We start from the raw sequence: 23725 nt of genomic DNA, 5'->3' as shown, positions 1-23725 counted from the left end.
TCACCGAACGAAGGTCATTTAAAAAAAAAAACATATGTCGTTTGAGTTCAACCACAGGAAAAATTTGGGGCTCAAATTGAGGAGAACATTTCTAATCAAAGTGGAAACGCAATTTCAGATCAGTAAACTACATCAGCAGCAGACATAACGTTAACCATAAAGGAATGAATCAAAGAAATGGAGATGGACGTCTGCCTTCTCTAGCCAACACTCCAACTACCAGAATCCTGTTACATAGAAGTGACGCCACGCCGACCTCCCTGCTACTCAACAATCTGAAGTTGGCACATTGTCAGTGAACCTTTCACCTCCTCCACAATAACTCTACAGAATAGAGCAAAATATTCCAAACCGAACGTTACCCCCAACCCCATCACAAAAGGGGCAACCTACCAATGCCATCTTCTACCAAGAGCTCATAGAAGTCGTGGCAGTCTGCGCAGGTCCAACATACAGCAGTATGCACCGTCACCAAGGCCATGATACATGTTACATATCAGCGAGCAGAGAGGTCATCTCTGAAACATTACATGAGGCAACTAAAGATTCCCAAGCATGCCATGGAGACAGGGAACGGTGCAGCGTTTAGCCTTCCCCGTGGATGAGAGGCGATGTCATCTTGAAGACCAAAAGCTTCTGAGTGGCGCATTAAGCCGCGTGAATCCCAACAAGCGACTTTTGTTCTAGACACAGCTAGGGACTCATTGTGCCGTTTCATAGATCAGAAGCTGCTCTGTTAAGTCTGTATTGTGGGGACGGTATACTTCGAGGATGTGTGCACGGGTTGGTACAATATTTACATCTTTTACTCTCATTATCAATGATAATAAGTTCTACAAATCAAGAAACAAAGGGTTTCTATGCCTATATGATGATATATCTTGAGTAGATGTGTATCAACTCAACCGGTTCCCGACTTTCCACCTTCACTCCAGCCATCTCCGAACGAATCGCTTGCCTTAAATCGCTGCCGACCCCTTATACGTTCTTACTGCTGAAAGGAAGTTCCGCCAAGCAAAAAGTTTTACTTTACAAAACAAACGGGATATGACTCATTTTGCCAACTTGACATTGTCTACATTGTGACGATACAGTCTGGTAAAAAAAAAAAATTAAAAAAAAAAAAAGACTGAGTCAAATGCTGAAGCAGACAAAAACAAGGCTTGTGAAACAAGGCTCCTCGTTGAATCAGAGATCAAGAGGAGCAGATATTTGTGCTACGTGTGGAATTCATGGGAAGAAGATAACCTGTCGCTTCATGCATCTGATGTCTGGATATAGTTACACAATATAAGAATGGATATTCATGGAAGATGTCAGCATACAGAGGCTGGGTTGAGGTTGGATCTCCCCCCCCAGTCAGATGTTCTTGCCCGTTTCTGTCGTTTCTTTAGACTTTTTCATACAAAAGCGTTCCATCCCTTGAAGCACACAGCCCAAGTTCAAGGTGTTATTTAACGTTTCCTCAACATGGGCCCTGGGACAAGCATTACACAAACTATATGTTCTACAACCCGATTAGAATTTCGGGGACATTGGTGTTCAGGCCCACCGCACTTTACTTTGAGTCATTAATTGACTAATAACGATAATCAGCTGAGTTTCATTAATATTCTACAAAAGTTATCATATTACCTTACAAATAAACGCCACACTTTTAAATAATAGTGCAAAGCAGTGTTTGAATTGCAAATTAGTGCTGTGTGTCAAACTATTTGATTTCATTGCTCTTGGCTTGAATGTCGACAAAATTAATGTGTTTTTGATAATTTTCCATAATATTTGCCAATGGTATGGCGATGCAGTTGACTTAAAAGGGAAGGAGATTTTACAATTCTGAGGCCTTATGAATGCATTTAAATATCCTTAATCTATATATATCAATATCTATATATATATATCAATATCTATATATATATATATATATATATATATAGATATTATCACTGAAGGTTTAATCATATAAAACACAAGCTTTTACAAAGTCTTGTCAGATTCTATGGGTACAGCTTTATGCCACTTGCCAACTAGGTGTTGCCGGAAGCAAATTTATTAATTATTATTTTAAGGAAAGCTTTGAGAATTTACTAGTACCAGGAAAAAATAAAATCTCTTAACGTTGCATAGTCATACACGTTTCCTGAACCGTAAATTGTGGGATGTAACATTAGAGAGAAGCTAGGACACAGAAATACATTTAGAAAGTTGAGGCAAAAATAAAACACTCAAAAGATTTAAACGTCAAGATGGGTATACACACCCCAACAAGATGGGTATACACACCCCAACAAGATGGGTATACACACCCCAACAACAGGGAAATACTATAAAACAGAGAAAAGCATTAAATTAAAATAACCCTTTGCACAAGGAGCCGTATCACATTAATTCCGAGGGGAGGCAAGCTGCAGCAGTGGAAGCGATTCTCCTTATCTGTAATAGGTGAACGGCTAATACACCGCAGTTGAGGACTTTGATCTCACCGCCTTTAGCAAATCTGGAAACCGGCCACAATTGTCAAACATGTAAGAAATATTTCTGAAATCTGAGCAGAACTCCCATTTTGTTCAATGTTTCTTTCAACCGAGTTTGTGTGTTTTGGCCAGACACCTTCAGCAGCACACCATGGAAGACTCCAAACACGCAGTCATAACAGACACGGACATAAATATGCGTGCAAAAGGTGGCAATTCTTTTAAAATTAGAAAATGCAGAGCCTAAAAATCAAAGTTCTCGCTATCCGGGACCTGGCTTTGCCTCGTCGGCCGGTGACAGAAGCGCTTGCTGGGATTTGTTTTAACGAAAGTGGCTGTCGAGACAAATTTGTAACACGCAAACGTAAAGTTAGCCACGAGGTATCCTGCAGGTACTTTGGGCGCATGGGACTGATAGCACGAGCGTAACCGATGTAAAAGAGATGCTTCTCTCCAACCTAGAGGAGACATGAAACCACCACATGCCCACAATGGCATTAAACTAGTTCTAATACTCCTGTGTTATCACTTATTCAGGCAGCAGCTCAGACATAGAACATTTGTCCAGTAGAAGCATACAAATTAAATAACGTTGTGCATTAAATGTCAGGTCACTTACCGATAAAAGGAATGGATGCCAACGAATCACCAGGTGACCCAGAGCCAGACGCTTTCTTTTGCTCAATCCTCTTTATATGAACTTCTCGACGGGCATCATTTGGTAGCCAGCAGGTAGCGTCGGGCACAACTTCCGGCTCGTTTACAGCAAAGATATAAGATGGGTGTCGTAAGGGCTGAGGTGTCTGACGGCCAGAAGGAGGTTTCTCCCTCAAAATGACCGAATCCATAGAGTTCCGCTCCGAACCAGAGTCACAGGCAGTCGCTTCAGGGCTTTGAATTTTTGGAACATCTCCGTTCTCAGAGGTAGGCGTGCTATTTGTAACCTGGTGTTCAGGCTTCGCGGGAACCAGAGGTGAAGTGGCGATCGGAGACTTGATGTTACATTCCCGCTGAGATATAGGTGTACTTTCAGTCGGTGTTAATTTGTGCAAGCCTAGAGGCGCACTTTTATACATATGAGTTACTTTTTGGTCTTTCACGATGCCGCCTTCTAAATTTACATTAAGAGAAAATGGTTTGGGCGCATACGCTGTTGGGTTTCTCATAGAATTAGTCTTAGTGATGGCAAAGTTTGATCTCTCAGGTCGAGGATGTCCAGCCCTAAGAGACATTTTCTGAAAGTTCATTGTGGGCTGATTGGTTTTCATATCAGGCAGAGCTTTCTGCAGTGGATGCGCAGAGGTGAATCCTCTAGCACCTATCCGTCTAACGTCTGAACTGTACGCAGCAGGGGTCATGCCGTAGTTGGGGGATCGAAGAGACATGTTAAAAGCATGTTGCCTTGGCCGTTCATATATACCCCGTCTGTCGTCCTGCTCAGTAAATCCAGTCCATTTGTAATTGTGCTTTCTGTCCCCGTTAGCGTCATGAACGTCTGGCATAAAATGGTCCATATCTCCTTTTCTCGAAAGGTAATCCCAAGATTCCGACCTGTGGTTCCGAGGGCCAACCACAGGTTGTGTCAAAGTATCCTGGGAGGCACTCCTGGGCCATTCTTTCATTAACACAGCATCTTCCAACCTTTCCTGTGAAACACTTCGTTGGCGGATTTGGACAGAAAGCGGCACTCTCTCGTGGGAAGTGCTACGTCTCCTGACTTGTACCGAAGTACAATTTGGCAATTTGTAATCTGTTGCGTTCTGAGATGCTGCTCGAAGGCTGTCCAACCTTTCCTGTATTGTTCTGCTTCCGTACATTTGCATGCGTCTACTTTCTATATATTCTTTGTACGTTTTATAGTTTCTCCAGTCTATTTGTGAAGTCGGTGAAGAACAGTGATTCGCAGTGGAAGGAGATTGTTCCCCTTGAGCATTTGTTCTAACACCAAACACCTCTACATGTCCACCACAGCTTGGAGGCTTGCTCATGTATCCACCGCTTTCCGTCTGCCAAGCAACTGGAACCATCGGCACTAACGCTGGAGCGGCGGAAGGCGGTGACCCGGCCTTTGATTTTACTTTGACTGTAGATGGATCAGCCAGTCCATATCTTACCTCTTCAGTCTTGTGCAAAGAGCCACCAAGATTTATTCTATTTGATGAAAAATCTACAGCCTTCTCAGAAGGCACAATAACAGTTCTTACAGCTTCATTGCAGACGCATACAGCTGTGCTAGATTTCACATCTGTTGGTGACGGAGGCACTTGTATCTCAACTCTGTAGCTTCTGTCCTGGGGTGTCGATGTCCGCGCCTGTCGGATGGATTGTTGCTTGGCTAGCGACGCGCTTGGAGGAGGAACTTCAACGGGCTGAGCCATGGCAGAAGCAGTAGGCTTTATTCTGGGATAACATATGGGAGGAGGTTCGGGTATATTGTGTGCATTTCCACTGTAGGCTTCATTTCCTTTCAGGTAAGCATCTTGGGAATATGCCTAGACAGAAACATTAAACCAGAGTCAGACCACAAACACCGATTTCCACTTATAAACTTAAACAGGGGTAATGAATCTATATAACGAAGAGGTAATTAATTCCATATAGATGTTACCACACGTTTAGATGGAAAGAAAATACATATTTATGCAAAAAAAATAAAGAAGAGCCATTTGCAAGCACACATTACCAAATACTAAACATCAAACATTTATCTTACTAATCACCACTAATGTATATGTCATGCTTAACAGAACACACGGCATACATACACAGCCTGAAACACAAGCAACCATTTTTAATTATACGAACCTACACAAATATACTCAAAAAGAAAACCAAAAAATCTACCGCACACATGCGTTTAACCGTTTCAACAATAACGCCGAACATAGCAAAAATTATAAACGTCATGCCAACAAACGTACAAAACAAGCCATATTTAAAAATCAGCGGCCAAAATGCATGTCAAAATCACTAGAAGGCTGGACACCCACAAAGCCAAAGGACTTTCCCCCCGTCTGGTTCGCCTGCAGCTTACCTTACGCTTTAAAGCCTGGCTCCTTAAATAAATGCTTAAACTAAATTTGGCTCGTTTCGCCCAATTTCCTTGCGCATCGAAAGGCACTTCGGCAATCATTGCAAAGGCATTAAACACGCGGGCGTCACAAAAACGGAGAAAAGGCGAGCAGCGGAGGGCAAATCATTTCACGAAAGTATGTGAAATAAGACTCTGAGCGTACACTCGTGAGATCCGGCAGGAGCCGACAGAGTAGGAGGCTGCCAATGCAGCATAGAGGGAAGGGGAAAAAAACATGCGAGCGCTGTTGGTGGATTTTTATATAGTTCAGGTGCGGTATCAGATTACAGCATTTCCTGCTCCGACCTTAACATACTCACTGCAGACAAGAGCCGCCTGTCTAATGCCTTGCGCTTGGAAGATTATACAAATATAAAAAGCAGCTTGTGAGTGCAGCCATAAACTAGTGGAGGGGAGGGCGAGGCTCCTAACCCTGCTGCAAAGTCTGTATGTGTGTGTGTGTGTGTGTGTTTAATACATAATGTATACACACACACGCATACACCAAACATATAAAAAATCTATACAGAAATCAATCAGCCCATGCAAATACACGTTAACTAGAAAGAACACAACACACGTTACAAGAACATGTCCGGCGTTAACCAAGCAGCATCGCAGACACATAAAAATCGAAACATTCCATCGAGGGAGGACAGAAATGGCTCCTGTGCGTTTCTTACCAGAGCCGTGACATCCTTTGGAAACTGCAGCTGGCAGGGAATAAAGCATAGTAAGAGCTTCTTATTGACGGAAAGAGTGAATTATGTTGTCATATTGATGCCGGGTACACAGGGCTAAAAATACATCGCTACTGATTTCTCTGGAAGGTACCAATGAAGGAAAGGGGCGGCAGAGCAGAATGTCTCCCCTAATTGCCTCCTGTGGCAGCTCTGCCTCCCGCACACATTCTCGCACTGTTTACTCCTCTTATCTGGCGAAGGCTTGCTTGTGTTTAAGAGCATCCTTTCTGCAACATGTAGGCAAACCTAGTCCTATGCTACAGACCCTTTCCTTCCACTACAGCAATTACGCTCTCTCCCCGGGGCTTTCAGCCGCGCAGCTTATGGATGACGACACCAATAGGTCTATTATTCATCTCAAACAGTGTGGCTTTCCATACAGCCCTGACCATAGGATCGGCTCTCAGCTGACGGCAAGCTGCACCCCCCCCCCTTCTCTCCCTCTACATTCCAGTGAAAAACACAGCGATTCTCCAGAGGAAATCTCTTCCTTTTCATTACATGCGATCAGCCAAAAAATTTCGCTGGGGTCTCTTCATGCCGAGAAGACATCTGCAGCCTTTTGAACACATCGGTTTTAGACAGCGAAAGGTTGCGCAGGATGCGCTTTAACTTCCTAAGTGTCAGGCGGGGTGAATAAGGCTCCGAAGAGCAGAATACGTAAGGGTAAAAAGAAGTATGCCTTATAGGAACGCAACTTCCATGATGGCAGCCCTGCTCCTGATTACGTTCTGGCAGGGGATCCTGGGGGTTGTAGTTAAGGAGCTGAAGAGTTATTGACCCTGCTCTTTGGATACATTGGGCTTGGGGTGCTAGAATGAGAAGCGAGTCTAACAGGCTACTAAGTATGTCCTTTCGGTGACAACCTGGCCAGGGTTGATGTAGATCATGGTCTTACACTACAGATCAGACCCAAGAGCGCCCAGAACATCAACTGTAAACAGTGAACAAAAAGAACCAGCATGATGCAATGCGGTGACTGCTTGGGACAGGGTGACCCGAGGGCTTCAAGAAATCAGCCTTGATTAGAAATCTTATAAAAAAAGTTGTGATGCGACTGCAGTCAGCGGATTAAAATATCCACAAAGGTAGCTCACAAATCACCCAGTAACCCAGAGGAGATTATAATATTTATAGCCCATCAACAGCTGGATGATAAGAAGTGAAAAGAAATCATTTAAGGTACATATGCAAAGAAAAGCACAAGTTCAAAAGAGAGGCTACAAAGAGGAATCAAAAAAGCATCAAGCAAAGATCTCTTACAAGATGCACATTCATCTACTCTAAATGTGGACGTACATTCTTTACAAAGAATCCCGGTTTACAACTATTCATTTATAATTTATTCATATAACTCTCTTAGTGAGTTTTGTTTGCTTTGGGATAATACGGCGTAATTACCTATTTATTATGAAACTTGGATAGTTTTTTGTTTTTTTTTTATTTTGGTTGTCATATTTAACATATAATTGAGGCGCGCACAGACCTCACCTGACCCCGGCATAAAAAGCTGTCTGTATGTTAGAACTAAAAATGACAAAAACAAAAAAGAAACAGATCTTTGGAAAAACAATGCATCCGTCTGGTAAGACCACGACGGCCGTGGCAAGTGGCGCATGCATTCTCACAGCTTTTTGACCTGCGGGGTGTGACAGGTGACTTTATGAACTAATAGCCATTTATATTAATAAGTGGTTTTAAAAACACATTTGCGACAGCCTTTTGCCATGAGTTGTATTTACTTTGCTATGGAGAAATACCACGTAGTGGATAAAAGAAATCAGGGACTGGTCTTGCCCTACGAGCTACAGCCACCGACGTATCAGCTATTTTGAGAACACACAACTCTAATGCAGACACAACTTAGCCAATACATCTTCATTTTGTATCGATTCCCATAACAAGTCCAATTAAAATCGGTTCAAGATGTTACAGAAACCACATAAATTGGTTTAGAGCCAAATACGGACTCTTAAATTGTTGAAGATAACGAATTTATTTATTATTGTTGAAGATATAATGAATTTATTGTATATGATAATTGTTTGCGATATCATATGGTGGTCACATTTTACAAATTTGTTTGGGCTTAAAACGGCAATAGAGGGAATCTGGTGATTCATGGGCATCCTTAAACGTTACGTTCGCACAAAAGTATGTATTATTTTCGTATTCTAGATGCACTCCGTTTAGGCGGCTGTGGCAGACATATACACAAGTGCCCACAATCCGCATATTTGTTAAAGGAAAAAACTGTCCTTTATTTTGCAATCAGTAAAAAAAAAAAAAAATGTTTGGAGCTATTTTATCTAAAAAAAGGCAGGGCACTGTGGCAAAATATGGCAGAATATGGTCAGAATCAATGGGCTTCGGTCAAAATGTAACAGCAACCAAAAGGAACAAGAACACAACTCCTGAAAATAGAAGGTTTAAAGGTCTGCATGGTTTCAGCATGACATTACATGTGTTTAATGTACTCGACTGTAAATACAGATTGGAAAAATCAGATCCACTTAAAATTGTAGATGCTTAACCAGAAGGGCAGGTGAACAGCAGCTTATCAGCATGGCGGGCGTCACAAGAGCCAACAATAGCTACTAGCACACGTTCTACAGCCTGGTGCAAACAATCCACAAGGCGCTGGTACTTGTAGAATAGTAAACATAACCTTTCATTCCCTTCGCTACACACCCAGCTCGGTACGACGAGCCACCCTGTAAGGATCTTCCGCCAACCCCTAGCAAAGACCAGAGTCTCCGCAGCAAGGAGCAGCCTACTCCAACGTCACGGGCGACGTCAGTGCCAGGAGGAGAGCCTCCTACTCACAGGAAACGACCGCAGACGAACATGTCTACAGGTGACCAATTCTTACGGATCCAACACAACCCCAGCCGATCATCCGGTCAGACAGTTCAAAGGTCCAAAGACAAGCGTTTGGAAGCACGAGTATATCTGTGACTGGGAAGGCAGATATCTAGGGTGTGTGTTGAACATTTCCATTGGAGTAAGAAACAGGATGATGTATGTTACAACAAATTAAAGGGACAGTAAAACATATTTTAGGGTAATACACTATAAGTGGAGTGATTTAATAAATAATCTGCACACTGATAAACAGTTTTGATAAAGATAAAGGATGGTATAGACAAGATCAGCAATAAGCAGCATCTGATGGTGTTTAACACCGATTATTCTGAAATGCTAACAGACACAGCGCAGCAATGTGCTAAGGTCAGTCATCAGGAAGATACGCTTATCCCCCCTCGTCCACATCTGGGGTTTTGGAGGCTTCTGGATAGATAGAGGTCCCAACACAAACTCGATTCTGAATAAACTCCTTTCATTCCTGGTAAAGATTTCTCCCCAACGATGGAGCATTCAGTTTGAAACATCATAGGGGGAAAAAAAACCCCCAAAAAGACAAAATGTAAACCAAATCTTTTACATCCTGGCAAGAACCTAGACAGCGGACAAACAATACATGAAGTTTACACCGTTCGGCATCAACTTACCAATTGGAGAATGTCTTCATCTTTTGGCATCACACTAAGTTCTAATGTGGAATCGCTGGAAGAAAACATTAGCAGTAATTAGCATTCTGACACCTATCTAATGGCATTGGTTGCGGGGTACATCGCGGAGCACATTATTCATGTATGAACAGTAACAAATGGCTTTTCCATGGCAATTTTAAATAAAAAGATGATCGTACAAAAGAGTAGATTAGTCATCAACATCTCTCACGTTCAAAGGATAAGGCTAGGATATTAAATAAGCTTCATAAAACAACGAAGCAAATAATACGTTTCAAACTGAAACTGACTATTTTGGTAATAAAAGTGGGAAACAAAAAGGTTTGCCTTTTTTCTTCAAAATCCATCTAATATTCCTACTCTTTGAATGTGGGATTAATGTAGTACAGTAAGTGAAAAGGAAAAGCACAGAAATATTCTCTGGTATGTCGCGGTCTGACACTAAACCACTCGGCCATCAGCATACAGAACTCTTTGGGTTATGCCTGGAGTGTTTGGGTGAAGCACTGGGTCATCGCTGGAATGTCTTGGTGCAGTGGTGGGTCGCCATACTCTGTATCCATGCTCTGGAAGCTGTGTCTAGGTACCCGCACTTCTTGCTCTATCCCCTTCCCACAATGATTTAAGCTATTTGAGGGTAATCCAGCCCTGGCTCCCACCCTACAATGTAGAAACGGCTCGAGGAGCCTGAGCCGGCATATTTACAGGTATGATCATGAGCCATGAATCCACCATGAGTCTCCATTTGCACGTTTTTGTACCAAATGTATTCATCCTTTGCTGTATGTGTTTCACTCGGTAAAGGAACAATAATATTTGTACAAGTATGCAGATGGTGGATTATTGTGGTTTGTAGAGAGGCTTAGCATCGAGACCTCCAATTTGAGCAGCTTTCAGTCCAGTAGGAGCGCTGTGCCGAGGGTACACCAAGATGGACCACGTGTGTCATTGAAAGGCCAGACTACTACAGACTACTACTAACGCTATATCCAGCAAGGCTAAGTGGAAAAGGAATGGAAATGCTCTTACATACCTGTTCTGGATTAGTCCAATTACTTGTGAATATGTCTTGCCAATCACACTTTCACCATTGACTTTAATGATTCTGTCCCCTGGGTGAAAAAATGGCATATAATGAAAGGACCCACAATGGATGCATATTTAATACTTCTCACCATTATAAGAGCAATTAAATATTTATTTATAGTGTACCTTCCATACATGTAAAATGGGTGTAAAACAAATTAGATCATAAGTATTCTGTGTGATTATTATTACCTCCCACCACTAGGGGCTAAAGCCTCCACCAACCCTCACGTCTTTAGGTATAAACACACACACACACACACACACATTTTTCCTCCCCTTTACAGTACCTGTACACAGTCCTGCTTCATGAGCCGATCCTCCTTCTCTAACTTGCTTCACAAATATTGTGTCCATTGGCTCCAAACGGTTCCTTTGGCTTTCTGCAGATTGATTTTTGAGAACAAAAAAAGTATTTTTTTTCCAAATTAAAACAAAAAGTGCCACCCGCAGCATTGCAAATTTAGAAAGGGTTCTACCCTGGATATAATAAAAAAAAATAATAATAATAAAAACAATTCTACTTGCTACTAAAAATAAAAACATACTATGCTATAACTGCTTTAAATACATATAACTATTCTCCAAAAAACACAACCATGTCTGTTATAACTATATGAAAACCTCTACAATATTATGTATAGTAACTGCGACAATGCTACAATCTTATACCTAATGCTTTAACGAATAACACACAAATTATTGTATTGTTCTTGTTGAATACATCATTCAAATATTCACAGTGTAGGTTGGAAAAAGTATTTGAACTCCCTAGGCTAATCACTTCAACAAAAGCTAATTGGAGTCAGGAGTTAGCAAACCTGGAGTCTAATGAATGAATTGATGTGTGTTTTACAGCTATTCAACAAGCATCTGCTGATGTGAACCATGCCTCACAAGAAGAAATACCAGAAGTCCTAGAATCAAGAACTGTCAATTTGCATTAACCAGGAAAGAGTTACAAAATAACTTCAACGAGTCTACATATTTGTCAGTCCAAAGTGAGACACATTGTTTATAAATGTAGACAATTTAGTGCTGTGGCTACCACCCCTGGAAGTAGTCACCCAGCCAGGATAACGCAGACAACACAAAAATGCTCAATGAGGTTAAAAAAAAAAGAACCCTAAAGTAACCGTTAAAGGCTCGAAGGAATCGTTGGTTAATATCTCTGAACAGGCATGGAGTCCATGGCAGAAAACCATGGAGGAAGCTGCTGCTCTCCATTTCAACATCACTGTTCGCCTGAAAGAGCAACTCCAATGGGAAAATGTTTGATGGACTGATGAAATAAGGTTGAATTGTTTGTGAAGAACTTGCAGTACTATGTTTGGCATAAAAAAAGGCAGCACATCCCCATAAAAATAAATATCTCTCTTAAGTGGCAGCATCAGCACTATAACACTGTAAATGTCCATTCAAAGACTATAGCGGTAGTACTAACAGTTTGTTCCTTGGGACAAAAAAGGACTTAAGGTTAAATTACACTCATAGTGAAAGGTATTAAAGCAATTTAATAATTACCAGCCATGCACACCTTCCTTGGCACAGAGAACAAGAGCGCTCTGGAAATAAAGGGAAATATGCTGCCCTTTGATATAATAACTATTGCAGGTGAAGTCGTCAGAAAATTACTATTCTACTTCCAGAATAATTATTTGCATAAATATGTTTATTACAGAGGTCAGTCTATCCACGGGTAATGGCTAATAATTTAATAAAAAGTTCCGTTCAGACTCAAGTGATCTTTATGCAACCCCATGTTCTCATCCGAAAAGCCCATTCCACTGTAATTTTAGAAGTGGAGTTGTATGCTCGGGTGGGCAAATGCTTGCTAATCAGTATCCAATTTCAATAGGTTTCTGAGCCATGAAGGATGATACCAGTCCTTACACACACAAGGTTCTTTATGGGGTTACATAGCTGGATTGGCTACAAAGAGGGGTAAAAATGCATGGCCTATGCAAGTTGTTCAAGTCTAACAATAATGAGATGAGACATTGGGTTCACAATCTTCCAAGTTTTCAACGACCTCTCACAAGACACCTCGCTGAACTGTAAGCTCTGTGTATTTATCATCCAAAGTTCATTGAGGTGAAGCTTAACGCTAACAAGGAAACTTGGGTCTAGGCATCCCGAAGTGTTTGCGATTAAAGGTACCCCATCTCTACAGTTTAGATTGAAAACTGCTGCCCGACTTAGACAGGACATTAACTGCACTCTCTACTATTTTCACCAAATAAACTTTAACATAACTGTCATTTTATTCTGACGGTTTAATTTCATAGGTTCTTGGTCAGCCACCTGACAATATAAATTCTGAATTTTGGGTGGAACAGCACCTTTAGAAGTCCAATGTGAGCCTATTTACATGTTACAAGTTCACGTTGCAGGCATGCCAATGGAATTTATGGCATACTAATCAGCGCAGCCTTTAGTTTTAGAAAATGAGACTTTTGTGCTAAATCCTCTAACGACTGCCTCTACTAAAAGCTCCCACCAAAGGGAACCAACATAATAGGAAGGAATAATAACACCTAAAAAGCTCTCCAATATAAACACGATACCCCCTTGTATTTGTAGCTCCAATGGATATTTCTTGTAAATAGACATTAGTCCTGATGTCATGGTGAAATCTCTGTGGTCCACCTTTTTAAATATTTCCATTATTATGTACTTTTTCGCTTTTTTATTGAAGAGGTAGACGGTGTGTTACCCTCTGTTCTTACTATGACCTCGCCTGCCTGCTGATCACACAGTAATCAGATCTCTGAGGCCCTGCTTTCCTGATCACACCATACCTATTGAGAAGTAAAAACATTTTTAAATCAAAATTATTAGAACTATCTGATGCTTTAGTAGGGTATGCATTTATTATGTTTAAGGATTTCTCTCTTCACTAGGCTGTACTGTGGAAAAAGGTGCTTTTCTGGAAAACTGATATGTGGTAAATAGCATGCCTGCTATAAATTCAATAGTTATTACGCAAGTTGATGGGTACTATGCATTTTAATATCATTTACCAAGAAGTAATACAGTATATTGGATAATTGCAGTTTTGTGCACTTCTAGGGTGATCGGGGATAATCAGAGAAAAGACCTCGCTATGTCCCCGCAACACCGACACCCTGATCTCCTGGCAAGCGCCTCTGAGCACCTCCATTGACTATGTGCTGACAGTATAATACACGGAATCAGTATTTGTTATGCTAAATACAAGACAGATTAAGGTGTAAATCTTTACATTAAAAATGTAATACGGTCCGAATTGCTCATAGCCGTCGTCAAATTCTATATAATATATATGCAAACGATAAAGGTCTTACTTTAGTTGGTTTTACTTTAGATAACCAACTATTAAGGCTAGACAGAAAAAGCAATTTGTTTGATGATCATATTTACAGAGGTTTGTCAGAATCGGTGCGATCTACTGTGCTCACCACTAGATGGCGCTATCTGACGCAGGATTAAGTCTCAGAACGGTACAAAAACCCGAACACTTTTCCCCTTTTCTATCATGTATAACCCTATTTTCAACCTCCTCCGTCCCAAGCATCCCACCAATTGGAACCACTACCTTCCAATGTCTCTGCCCTTACCAACCATTTTAAAATAAAATAGCATTAGTGATAACATAAACCCTACGATGCCAACTGCACCCGCCGCCGACTTCTCCACATTACTCTCATCACAACCAATACATCTAATTCTCCCCTAACCACTCCATAGACTGAAAGCTTGCACAAGCAGGCTGCTCTTATCCTGATATACCAGTATTTCTTAACATCTGTTTATGTTATTTATTTTTCTCACTTATTGTAACAGCCCTAAATATAATGTCATTTAAGAGGAGAAAAGAGTTCTCTCTTGGCTCACCTAGGCTAAAAATCTGTCATATAAAGAGATGGACATACACAATATTTATTTATAGCAAATTTGTATGACGACTACGGCAGAACAAACTACAAATTCATCCCTATTCTTCACTTATACATCAAGAAAATAGAATACAGAAACAATGGAAACTTAATGGCCTAAATTACCATCATATCAACTGCCCAGTTAATTAAACTCTCTAACAAGACATTTACACAGCCATAAGCTAAAAACATGTTATTTACATTCTATATGGGTGCCACCGTGTAGATTACGTTCCCGTTTCTTATAGCAGCGTGTCCTTGACTGGAGAACAGAAGACTTAAAACTAAAGCCAACTACGTTAAAGTGAAGATTAGATTTGTTTTGACTTCTTCTTTTCAGCCAAAGCCATAGAGAGGTAGGGGATCTACGGCTATGACATGAGGAATGTACTTTATCCGCAAAGGTGCATTACTGTCCAACCCTACGGCACTTTAGAGGCATTAAAGAGAATGGGTGATTTTGTACAACATCCCAGTGGCATTTGCCCGACGTAAACAGAATCTCCCTGAGACAGGTGGACAAAGAAAAGACGGACAGTGTATGAATCGCTCGAGATCATTACGCTTTTCATCACCATCTCTACTAAGTTCATTATGTCATTGTAAGGCATGGTTCCTTAAATCCGGTTTACTTGTTGGATTTGTTTCCTTTACTTGGCTCAGAAAACACTACCCCGTGGAAGAGACATTTTAAAGAAAAATTCCAGTTTTCAATATAAACACCTTTCTGTGGGTTCAAATTGTTGAAATTCTTTCCTTAACTTGCTGATTCTTTAATCATGGGGCACCGGCTTTAGTAAGTGTGCGTTGGTCCAACAAGTGGTCTTGGGCCTCTATTGTTAATCCTAAAACAAAGTCGCTTGGCACAGTATACTACTTACCAAAACACACAGAAACCAACCTCGCTTCACCTGATCTACCCACAAACTTATACTCTAACCAAACCTAGCCGTAGATTCAATTTCAGTGAATTCCAAAGCTTTAGTTAAACCACGGATCCTAAATCAAGAATGAACGATGAACATATACAGAGGAGATATCTGATGCTACGCTGTGCATGCCACATGTAGCTGTAGCTTCACAACTCGTATAATTATATATCTATCTATATGCATATTATGTTTGGATTATTAAAACAAAGCCCTCAAAAGTAAAAAAGTAGCTTCAAATGTATTAATCAAATCTTACCGCTTCGGTTTCCATTCTCTTCATTCTGGGGAAAAAAGAAAGAGAAAAAAAAAATAAAAAGGTTAAAATACAGTAAAATGTAATAGTACTTACATGTATAAATTAAGGCTCGCACATTAAGATCTTCAATTAAATTTTTTTTTTAAATATGTATAGTTCTACAGGCATTAAAGATGAGGAATTACACCTAAAATAAATCCCACATATTGATCATTTACGATGACCTTTCACAAACATTAAACAGAAGCACTTATGGAAAGCGACAGGTGAATGAACCTTCACCACAGGTAGGAACGTCAGGGCCATTTCACGTAACCTGCGTTCGGCTACAGAGTTTGGGAGGGAAAAAAAGTCTGTTGGCACATCGATTCGATATGTCCGAGAGCCCAGGCTCGCAGTCTTACAGTCTATCCGCAAAGTGATCTTATTCTGGGAGAACACGCAGCACGTTACCTGCTGCATGGGCGAGATTCCCGCGATTACACCGAACGACAGATCCACGGACTGGTAAGGGTGGATTAACCCTAAATGTATTCGTAAAAAGAAGGAAGCCGGACACGTCACACAATACTGACCCGGAATTTATATACTGAAGCAACCGTATACAGCGAAGCAAAGCGCAGGCTGGGGTTGGGGAAGGAGGCAAATTCCGCAGGAGGGCCATCACAAGAATGTAAAGGCCCCACTCCTATCATATGCATTAAAGTACATATGATAGCTGGAGTGTCCCTTTAAACCAGATTACGTTTCCTCGAGATCCTATTTGTGTCCTCACACAGATTTGGAAGACAATCGGTGGACAGCAGAGATTCTTTGTGTTTCATTATCAGAAGGCTAGAGAATTCCCAGAACTAGGTAGCCATGGCACCTGGATTTTACGATCTGGTGCCTGACCGTTTGTGCCATTTTATATCTCTTGGCGTACCTCCTTCCGGCTCTCTAATTTACACACAACATGTTCCCTGCCCTGCACTAAGGAGAATCAATGTGTTACTCGACAGCTTTATGATATATATAGAGATATAGATAGATAGATATTGCAATTAATTATGTTATACATTTTCTGGTACATCCATAAAGCAGCAAAGAGAAGGGACCGACACAGCCGAAGCAGAGAATGCTTTAAGCTTGTTTATCACGGTCAACCAGTAAGCAGGAAATGTTATCACTTGTAAGCGGTTTGTAAACAGCCACATCGGGGATGTAAGGGATGATATGATTGCCGTGTACACTATAGACCAAAAATGTATCTTAATCTGCAATACAATACCTTTTCCTGTTTTCAGGATATAGTAACTAAGAATACATCCACGCTCTAAAGTAGAGGAAAAACACCCAAAGTGTGTGTACACACAGGGAAGCGCTACAGTCAAGAGTTTATCGCTTTCTTGGCAAGCACCGTCTACAGACGCACATCTGTGTCACGCAAAATCAAGACTTCCGAACTGAAGAAGAAGAAAGGTCACAGTCCCGGTTCAGCAAACCTTAAGTGGCTGCAATGCGGAGAACATCGCCCCTTCCCATTAAGATATTGAGTCTAGAAGCCACCGAGGTCATGGGATGTGGCACCAACCCAACGGAGGAATTCAGGAAGAACAAACATTTTCTACCTCGCCAATGGTGCCAATAAATGAAAAGGACCAGCAAACAAAAAAAAACAGTTCTCTCCATTAAAGACTTTATATGAGATGTATGATATCCTAAATTACTAAACCCAATTCAATGGAAACTTGTTTTACTCAGTTTGGTTTAGCAATAGAGCATATAATGAGGTTTATTCACTAAATGGCAAGCTGTAATTGTGCCGAGGCAGGTTGCAAATATTTCATCATGCAAAATTAAACTACATATACTATAACGGGCCAGCTCCGGTGAGTTTATAATCCATGAACAGTATGCATTGGTTCCCATGATGGAATCTAAAACTAGTCTGATAAAATTAAAGTGACCATAGAATCTTAGACAAAAAATAAATAAATAAAAAACTTGAAAGGAATATCGCAGACTCATACTATAAGGGGTCATCAGCATGCTCTCACGTGCCAACACCACACATTAGTCAACATACACTAACTCTAATACTATACATTCGTTATACCAGTGTCTCCACTACCACAGGGTCACGTCCAACTGGGCGCATCAGTGACCTCCCCACTCTCTCACCGGGACCACTACACCAGTACCGAGTACCACGCAGCCGTGGTCCTGCCTTTCCTATTAGCATTATGATATAGTTGACTGTAGTTATTTTGTGAACCATGGATATCTGGGCAATAAGGAAGAATATTAGATCAGTAACTTGATGTTTTCAGAGGCATATTCTGGCCGACTAGGCCAAGGGTGGCAGCAGCCCATGGACCCCTTAACTTTGAGATGATCAGGTGAAACTTTATGTTGTGTACTTAACAATCCTGGTCAAGTGACATAAAACTGGCATTTCTAGTGCCACCTGCTTGCTGAAAAAAACCATAGGTAGCAGTTTGCCACGGCATTAAAGCTTCAGCATTATAGAAAGTAAAATTAAAGATTTGCTACAAAATGTTGGTGCCCACGCACAGATACGTAAGCCACGTGACACAAAGAAAATAAGGTTAACAAAATGTGCATAAAGAAAAAAAAACAAACTCATGGCTTTAAGTTGTTGCGCCCTCTAGCTGTGCCCCTGGGAAACGCATCAGCCAAGATTTCTGCCTAAAGTACAGCATGAGTGTTAAAAGATAAAATTATTATTATTATTATTTATATAGCACCAGCAATCTACGCAGCGCTTATTACAATACATATATCCAAGGGGTCTGACAAGACAAGAATTGACCGACTAAGACAAACCGATACATAAGATAAGATATTATTTTGTTAACAGATTATCTCACAATATTAACAATACCAAAGTGTATGCTGATTAATTCAGGCACCATACTTAAAATAATTTATGGTATATGTGTGCTCTTGAATACCAATTATATCATCTGCCAGTATAAGCAATATTGTTGTTGTTTTTGTGTGTGTGTGTGTGTGGGGGGGGTTCACATAATATATAAAAATACTATTATAAAAAAAATAAATAAAAAAAAAAAAGTTAAAAAGGCTCTCAAGTTTCTTGGGCTGAAATGCAAAGCTACAAATCAAACTGAAGAAGGCAGCAATGACTCATTTCCAAACACTTATCAGCAGGGCGCAGGCTCTGTAAACAATGACTAGTCACGTAAAGTATTCTGCTGCATGTACTCGGCACACAGCTAATTTAAAAACTTACACCGAAAATGATGAGGGGGAAAATACACTAAATAACGACACACCGATTCTGTATGTGTTGCGGGGGATACACGTTGTGTAAGGTCAGTGCACTGTATCAGACACTCATATCACACGTGTGTATTCCAGTGTGTGTATTCCAGCTTATTCCACCAATGACGTAAGCACGTGCGTGCGAACAGTAAAACAAGGATGACCTGAAACTTTCGGACAATATTACATTGTACAGCGCTATGGAATATGATGGCGCTATATAAATCATAAAACCAACCAAGTAGGTTTCATTTCAGAAATAACCTTTTCACTTTAGCATCCTTCCCTCCATTTCCTTTCTGTCTTGTTTGAAGCGTGTATGTAACCGAGCAGAACACATCTCCCTGAAAGCGATATACTTACCTGCAGTCAGCTCCAGTGCGGGCTCGGGGAAGGCTGCGGAAGGGGCTTTGGCCTCTTGCGCACCTGCGCGGCATGCGCTCCCATTCATTTAAATGGGAGAGCTTTCCTGCCGCTGATCGGCTGCTTTGAAAGGAGGAAGACACCCAAAGGCAAGAAATGTTGTGCAAAATAATGGGGTATATCTTACAGCCAAGACTGGTAGGTTAAAAGAAAAAAAAAAGAAAAAAAAAAAAAAAAAAAAAAGCACCCGTCAATAACAAAAAAATGAAATAAAAAATCCAATAAAGAATAATAAAAAAAAAAGTTTTTCACCTTTTCATTACACAGAGTGGGGTTAGTTTTAGATGTCTAGAGACCCGGGTTACTTGTTTTGGTGGCACACCTTACCATTGTTTCCACATTCCTTGGCATTTGGTGTGACCTGCACTATTAACCTCTACAATAAACTGCATGCTTCACTTGGGATTAAATATTTCTTTAATTAGTCACAAGAAAAGCCAATGCCCGACACGTCCGCGCGCCGTTTGTGCCACACATCCCTCTGTCCGTCGTCACTTTGCATTTATATCCCTCTTCGCTATGAGCTTAGAATGTATGGTGGGCACGGCTGATCTACACTACAAGTAACACCAATGTATTTATGAAGAACAGAAGACGTGTTTAGAAATTATGTAGATACTTTCTTAATTCTTATTCCTCGTTTTTTCCCCCATAAGCCATTGTCGTATTGCTTGTATCACAAAAACAGGTATATCATTTTCTGTTTTAAAACAATTCTTATATTTTTCACATTTGCATATTTCTAGCTTTGTTATCTTAGTCTGATCTAGTAGAGCGGGGTCTCCATGATAAGGCTTGCAGGCCACATCTGGCTCACCACAAGTTTTTATCTGGCCCGCAGCAATTCGCCCAGGCAGCAGGGCAGGACTGGCCTACCAGGATATCGGGAAACTTTCCGGTAGGCCGCCTCACCTGGGCCGGTCTTGAGGTCAGCCATCAGAACGCGTGTCCACGGCTGGAGCCTTAGCCGTAAAACAGACCTGTGCCAACTGAGGGACAGATCTTCCATCCACTGCACGGCAGACACACAAAGAAAGGGCGAACCGCAGGGCGACAGACTCGGCCAGGGACACGTATGCATTGGGGAACACCGGGCAAGGGTATGAAGAGGAAATATTGCTGGGAATAGAGATGGAGGGGAATCATTTTGGTGCAATACTGGGTGATGGAAATGATGGTGGGGAGGAATGATTATGATGAGAGATATGAATATAGTGGTTGGGGACACGACCATACCCGGAGATTGCCAGGTGAAGCACCGGTTCTCCGGGTCAAGACCCGAATCCTCCGGGTCGCGGGGTCTTGACACGCCCCAGTCCCCCCCATTTTCCCTTTAAATGAGGGCGTTTCCCATTGGGCAGTCCTGGCCGCATCGCGCAAGGGAAGGCTCCTGGTAGCCGGAGCCCAAAAGTTCCCAGGTATGGACATAACTTAAATGAATTATGACGTGGGTGGGTGTCATGATGGTCAGAGGCAGCTCTATAGTTGTTTCTTGGTTGATCTAAGCCTGCAATGCATTCAGTTGATCTGATTCCATGTGTTTTTTTTATTTTTAATTTGATCTGCATGTGTAACGCAAGTGTAAGCACGGCATTATTTATTTGTAATTGTCACATTTCTTTCTTTATAAAACTTATTTTTTGGTTCTTTGGCCTGTGAAAATGTGTACGATGTGGCCCTTGTACGGAGAAGTTTGGAGACCCCTGTACTAGAAGAACACATGGAATCCTTATCACATGACGGTCGTGTAATAAACAATAGAGCGTCTTCAATGTTTCAGATTTTATGAAGTCAGGTGCACTATAAGCAGAAGAGATAAGAGGGCACGTCAACCATAGTAACAGGGGAACATGTATTAACACGAGCAGCAGAATAGCGAGCATGCGTTAACTCACCTTTGTGGAAGTATGAACAGCCGACTCAGGGGGGTACACAATGAAATGCCTCAGAGTAAATCCAAACCCCCCGGAAATTCTTCTCAAGACTACAGTCTTTGGACCAGGCCAGGAAAAGACTTCCTCCTCCGTCGGCGATACCATCTCACTCTGTTCAAGCCCATCTTTATTCTTTGAAACCTTGAGGGGGGGAAAGGAAGAACATTTAAAAAAAATACATATAAAAATCACAAATAAAATAAAAAATATAGGGTCCACCTTTCCAGTGAATATTTTTTTAATTTACTTCTTATAAGCTATGCTGGCATCATTTAATGTTCCGAGTGTCTATCGCTATTAAAGAGATACGATCAATATTTTTGTAGAATTCCTCTATGCTGGTTATTGTTTCTGGCCGAGTCCCTGACAGCAGCCGTTTTTCCTTTGTTTGGCACAGTAAGTAGATATTAATTCACATCTGAAACGCATACATATTACCCCATCCAGCAGCAGCTGCCGCACCAGCCCGGCTCTGACCTTTTGGCCCCCGCCCCTCCCCCTACAAAACAAACCCACATTCTGCAAATTCTGTCTCCGCAGATAACAATCTGCATGTAGAAGAAGTCATTAACCGGCACTGGACGACCAGAAAGAGAGGGAGCTGCACCAGGCAAACAGCAGCATTACATAAAAGGATCTGGAACCGGCAGGGGGAATCCAAAATACATTAAACTGTCTCCTGCGAGTCCAAAGCATCCGCCTAACGCTCACAATTACAGCCAACAGCATCAGAAGCGCTTTCAATCATTTATTTTTAATGGAGGTTCAACAAAATGGAATAGAGACACAAAATTAAGTGTCTTGACTTGCAGCACAATTTACATGACAATGCTGGAGGAGTTTAGACATCAAACCAGACAATAGCCTGGAGGATAGAAAAGTCTATGGCTGGCAGAGGATCATGGGAATTGTAGTTTTTAGAATCTGCCGATACCTAGTACCTAGGATCCGGACTGCAGTAATTTCCTAGGGATTATGGGAAACTGAGACCCACACACTCAGGTGACATGCTGTGAAGAATTACTCAAATTACTAATTACTGGGATATTTTACAAATACGTTTCCACCAAAGCGAGTTTTAGAATTCAGTGTTTGCAAACAAAAAGAAAGTTTGTAATCCATTTTTCAGTGTCTGGTAATCCAAGCGACGCTCGCCGAGCGGTAATCCAGAGAAATCGGTGGAGGTGCCAGCGCTGCGGGAGCTGTACACAGGCCTCTGACGCGTGAAACACTTCCATTACTTTTTCCCGGAGTTTCATTTATTTTTCATTTTATTTTATATAGGTAGTGCGGTTCACAAATCAAAAACATCAATATATGCATTACAAGCCAACCATGTGTGAATACCAAGGGAGCAGCCACCTTAACTTCCCGTTTCCTGAACTTTCAGGGAGAAATATTTTTCCCCATTAAGTAATTTCTCTCCTTTTTTATGTTATGTTCTCCCTATGGCAACTTCTTTATTATTTTGTCAACCCCTGTAAAGACTAGAATGGAATACAAATTGAAATGCTAGCTCTGCCACACATATAAGCTCCCCTTGTTCTGTTACTTCTAAACCAAATATCACGCAGGGGCGCTACGCGTCACGCAGTTTTACCTTTACCTGTCCAGGAAACGGACCCTCCAGATCTGAGCTATACATACTAAGGTTAATTAAGTATTTAGGACTAGGCCACAGCTCCACAGGGGGGCGGCAGCCCCTCTTCTACATAATCTGGGGAGACTGCCTTTCTGAGTGATCAGACTCCCCAGCCCGCCACAGCTCTATGGGACGGCTGCGGAGTTCTGATCTCCCTTGTAACAAGTCCATATACGCTATGGTGGCAGTGTCCATAGTGAACTTGGCCTGCGCCGGATATATCCTTAAAAACGCAGTGTTCAGGGGGTATATTATGCCCACCATGGACAAGAGCAGCCATGGGGGAAATTGGTGGGGCGCGGCTGTGTCAGGACAGTGTCCTGTCAACATATATCACCGACGAAGATGGTCTCAGAATTAGGTCTGTTGTAACATTTTCGAGGCGGATACGTTTAATGAAAACAATTTGCAACAGATTTCT

At 41.4% G+C, this 23725-nt stretch overlaps 1 protein-coding gene across 1 annotated transcript in view; it reads right to left on the bottom strand.

Annotated features, from left to right (window-relative positions):
• The window catches only part of LOC149287212 (rho GTPase-activating protein 21-like), a 44840-nt gene that overhangs the window by 12663 nt on the left and 8452 nt on the right, over positions 1-23725 (bottom strand). The window contains exons 2-8 of the mRNA XM_089493148.1: positions 21624-21803; positions 16018-16042; positions 11200-11292; positions 10857-10935; positions 9803-9857; positions 6231-6260; positions 3094-4966 (exon numbers count right to left, since the gene is read on the bottom strand). Coding sequence (XP_089349274.1) covers positions 3094-4966; positions 6231-6260; positions 9803-9857; positions 10857-10935; positions 11200-11292; positions 16018-16042; positions 21624-21803 — 2335 coding nt within the window. The remainder of the gene's footprint in view (positions 1-3093; positions 4967-6230; positions 6261-9802; positions 9858-10856; positions 10936-11199; positions 11293-16017; positions 16043-21623; positions 21804-23725) is intronic.

This window comes from Sceloporus occidentalis, unplaced genomic scaffold, assembly GCF_023333645.1.
Source record: "Sceloporus occidentalis isolate IW3139 unplaced genomic scaffold, rSceOcc1.0.p SCAF_63, whole genome shotgun sequence".
Taxonomy (NCBI): domain Eukaryota; kingdom Metazoa; phylum Chordata; class Lepidosauria; order Squamata; family Phrynosomatidae; genus Sceloporus; species Sceloporus occidentalis.
The sequence above is the reverse complement of the archived record's forward strand: the minus strand, read 5'-3'. Positions and strand labels throughout refer to the sequence as shown.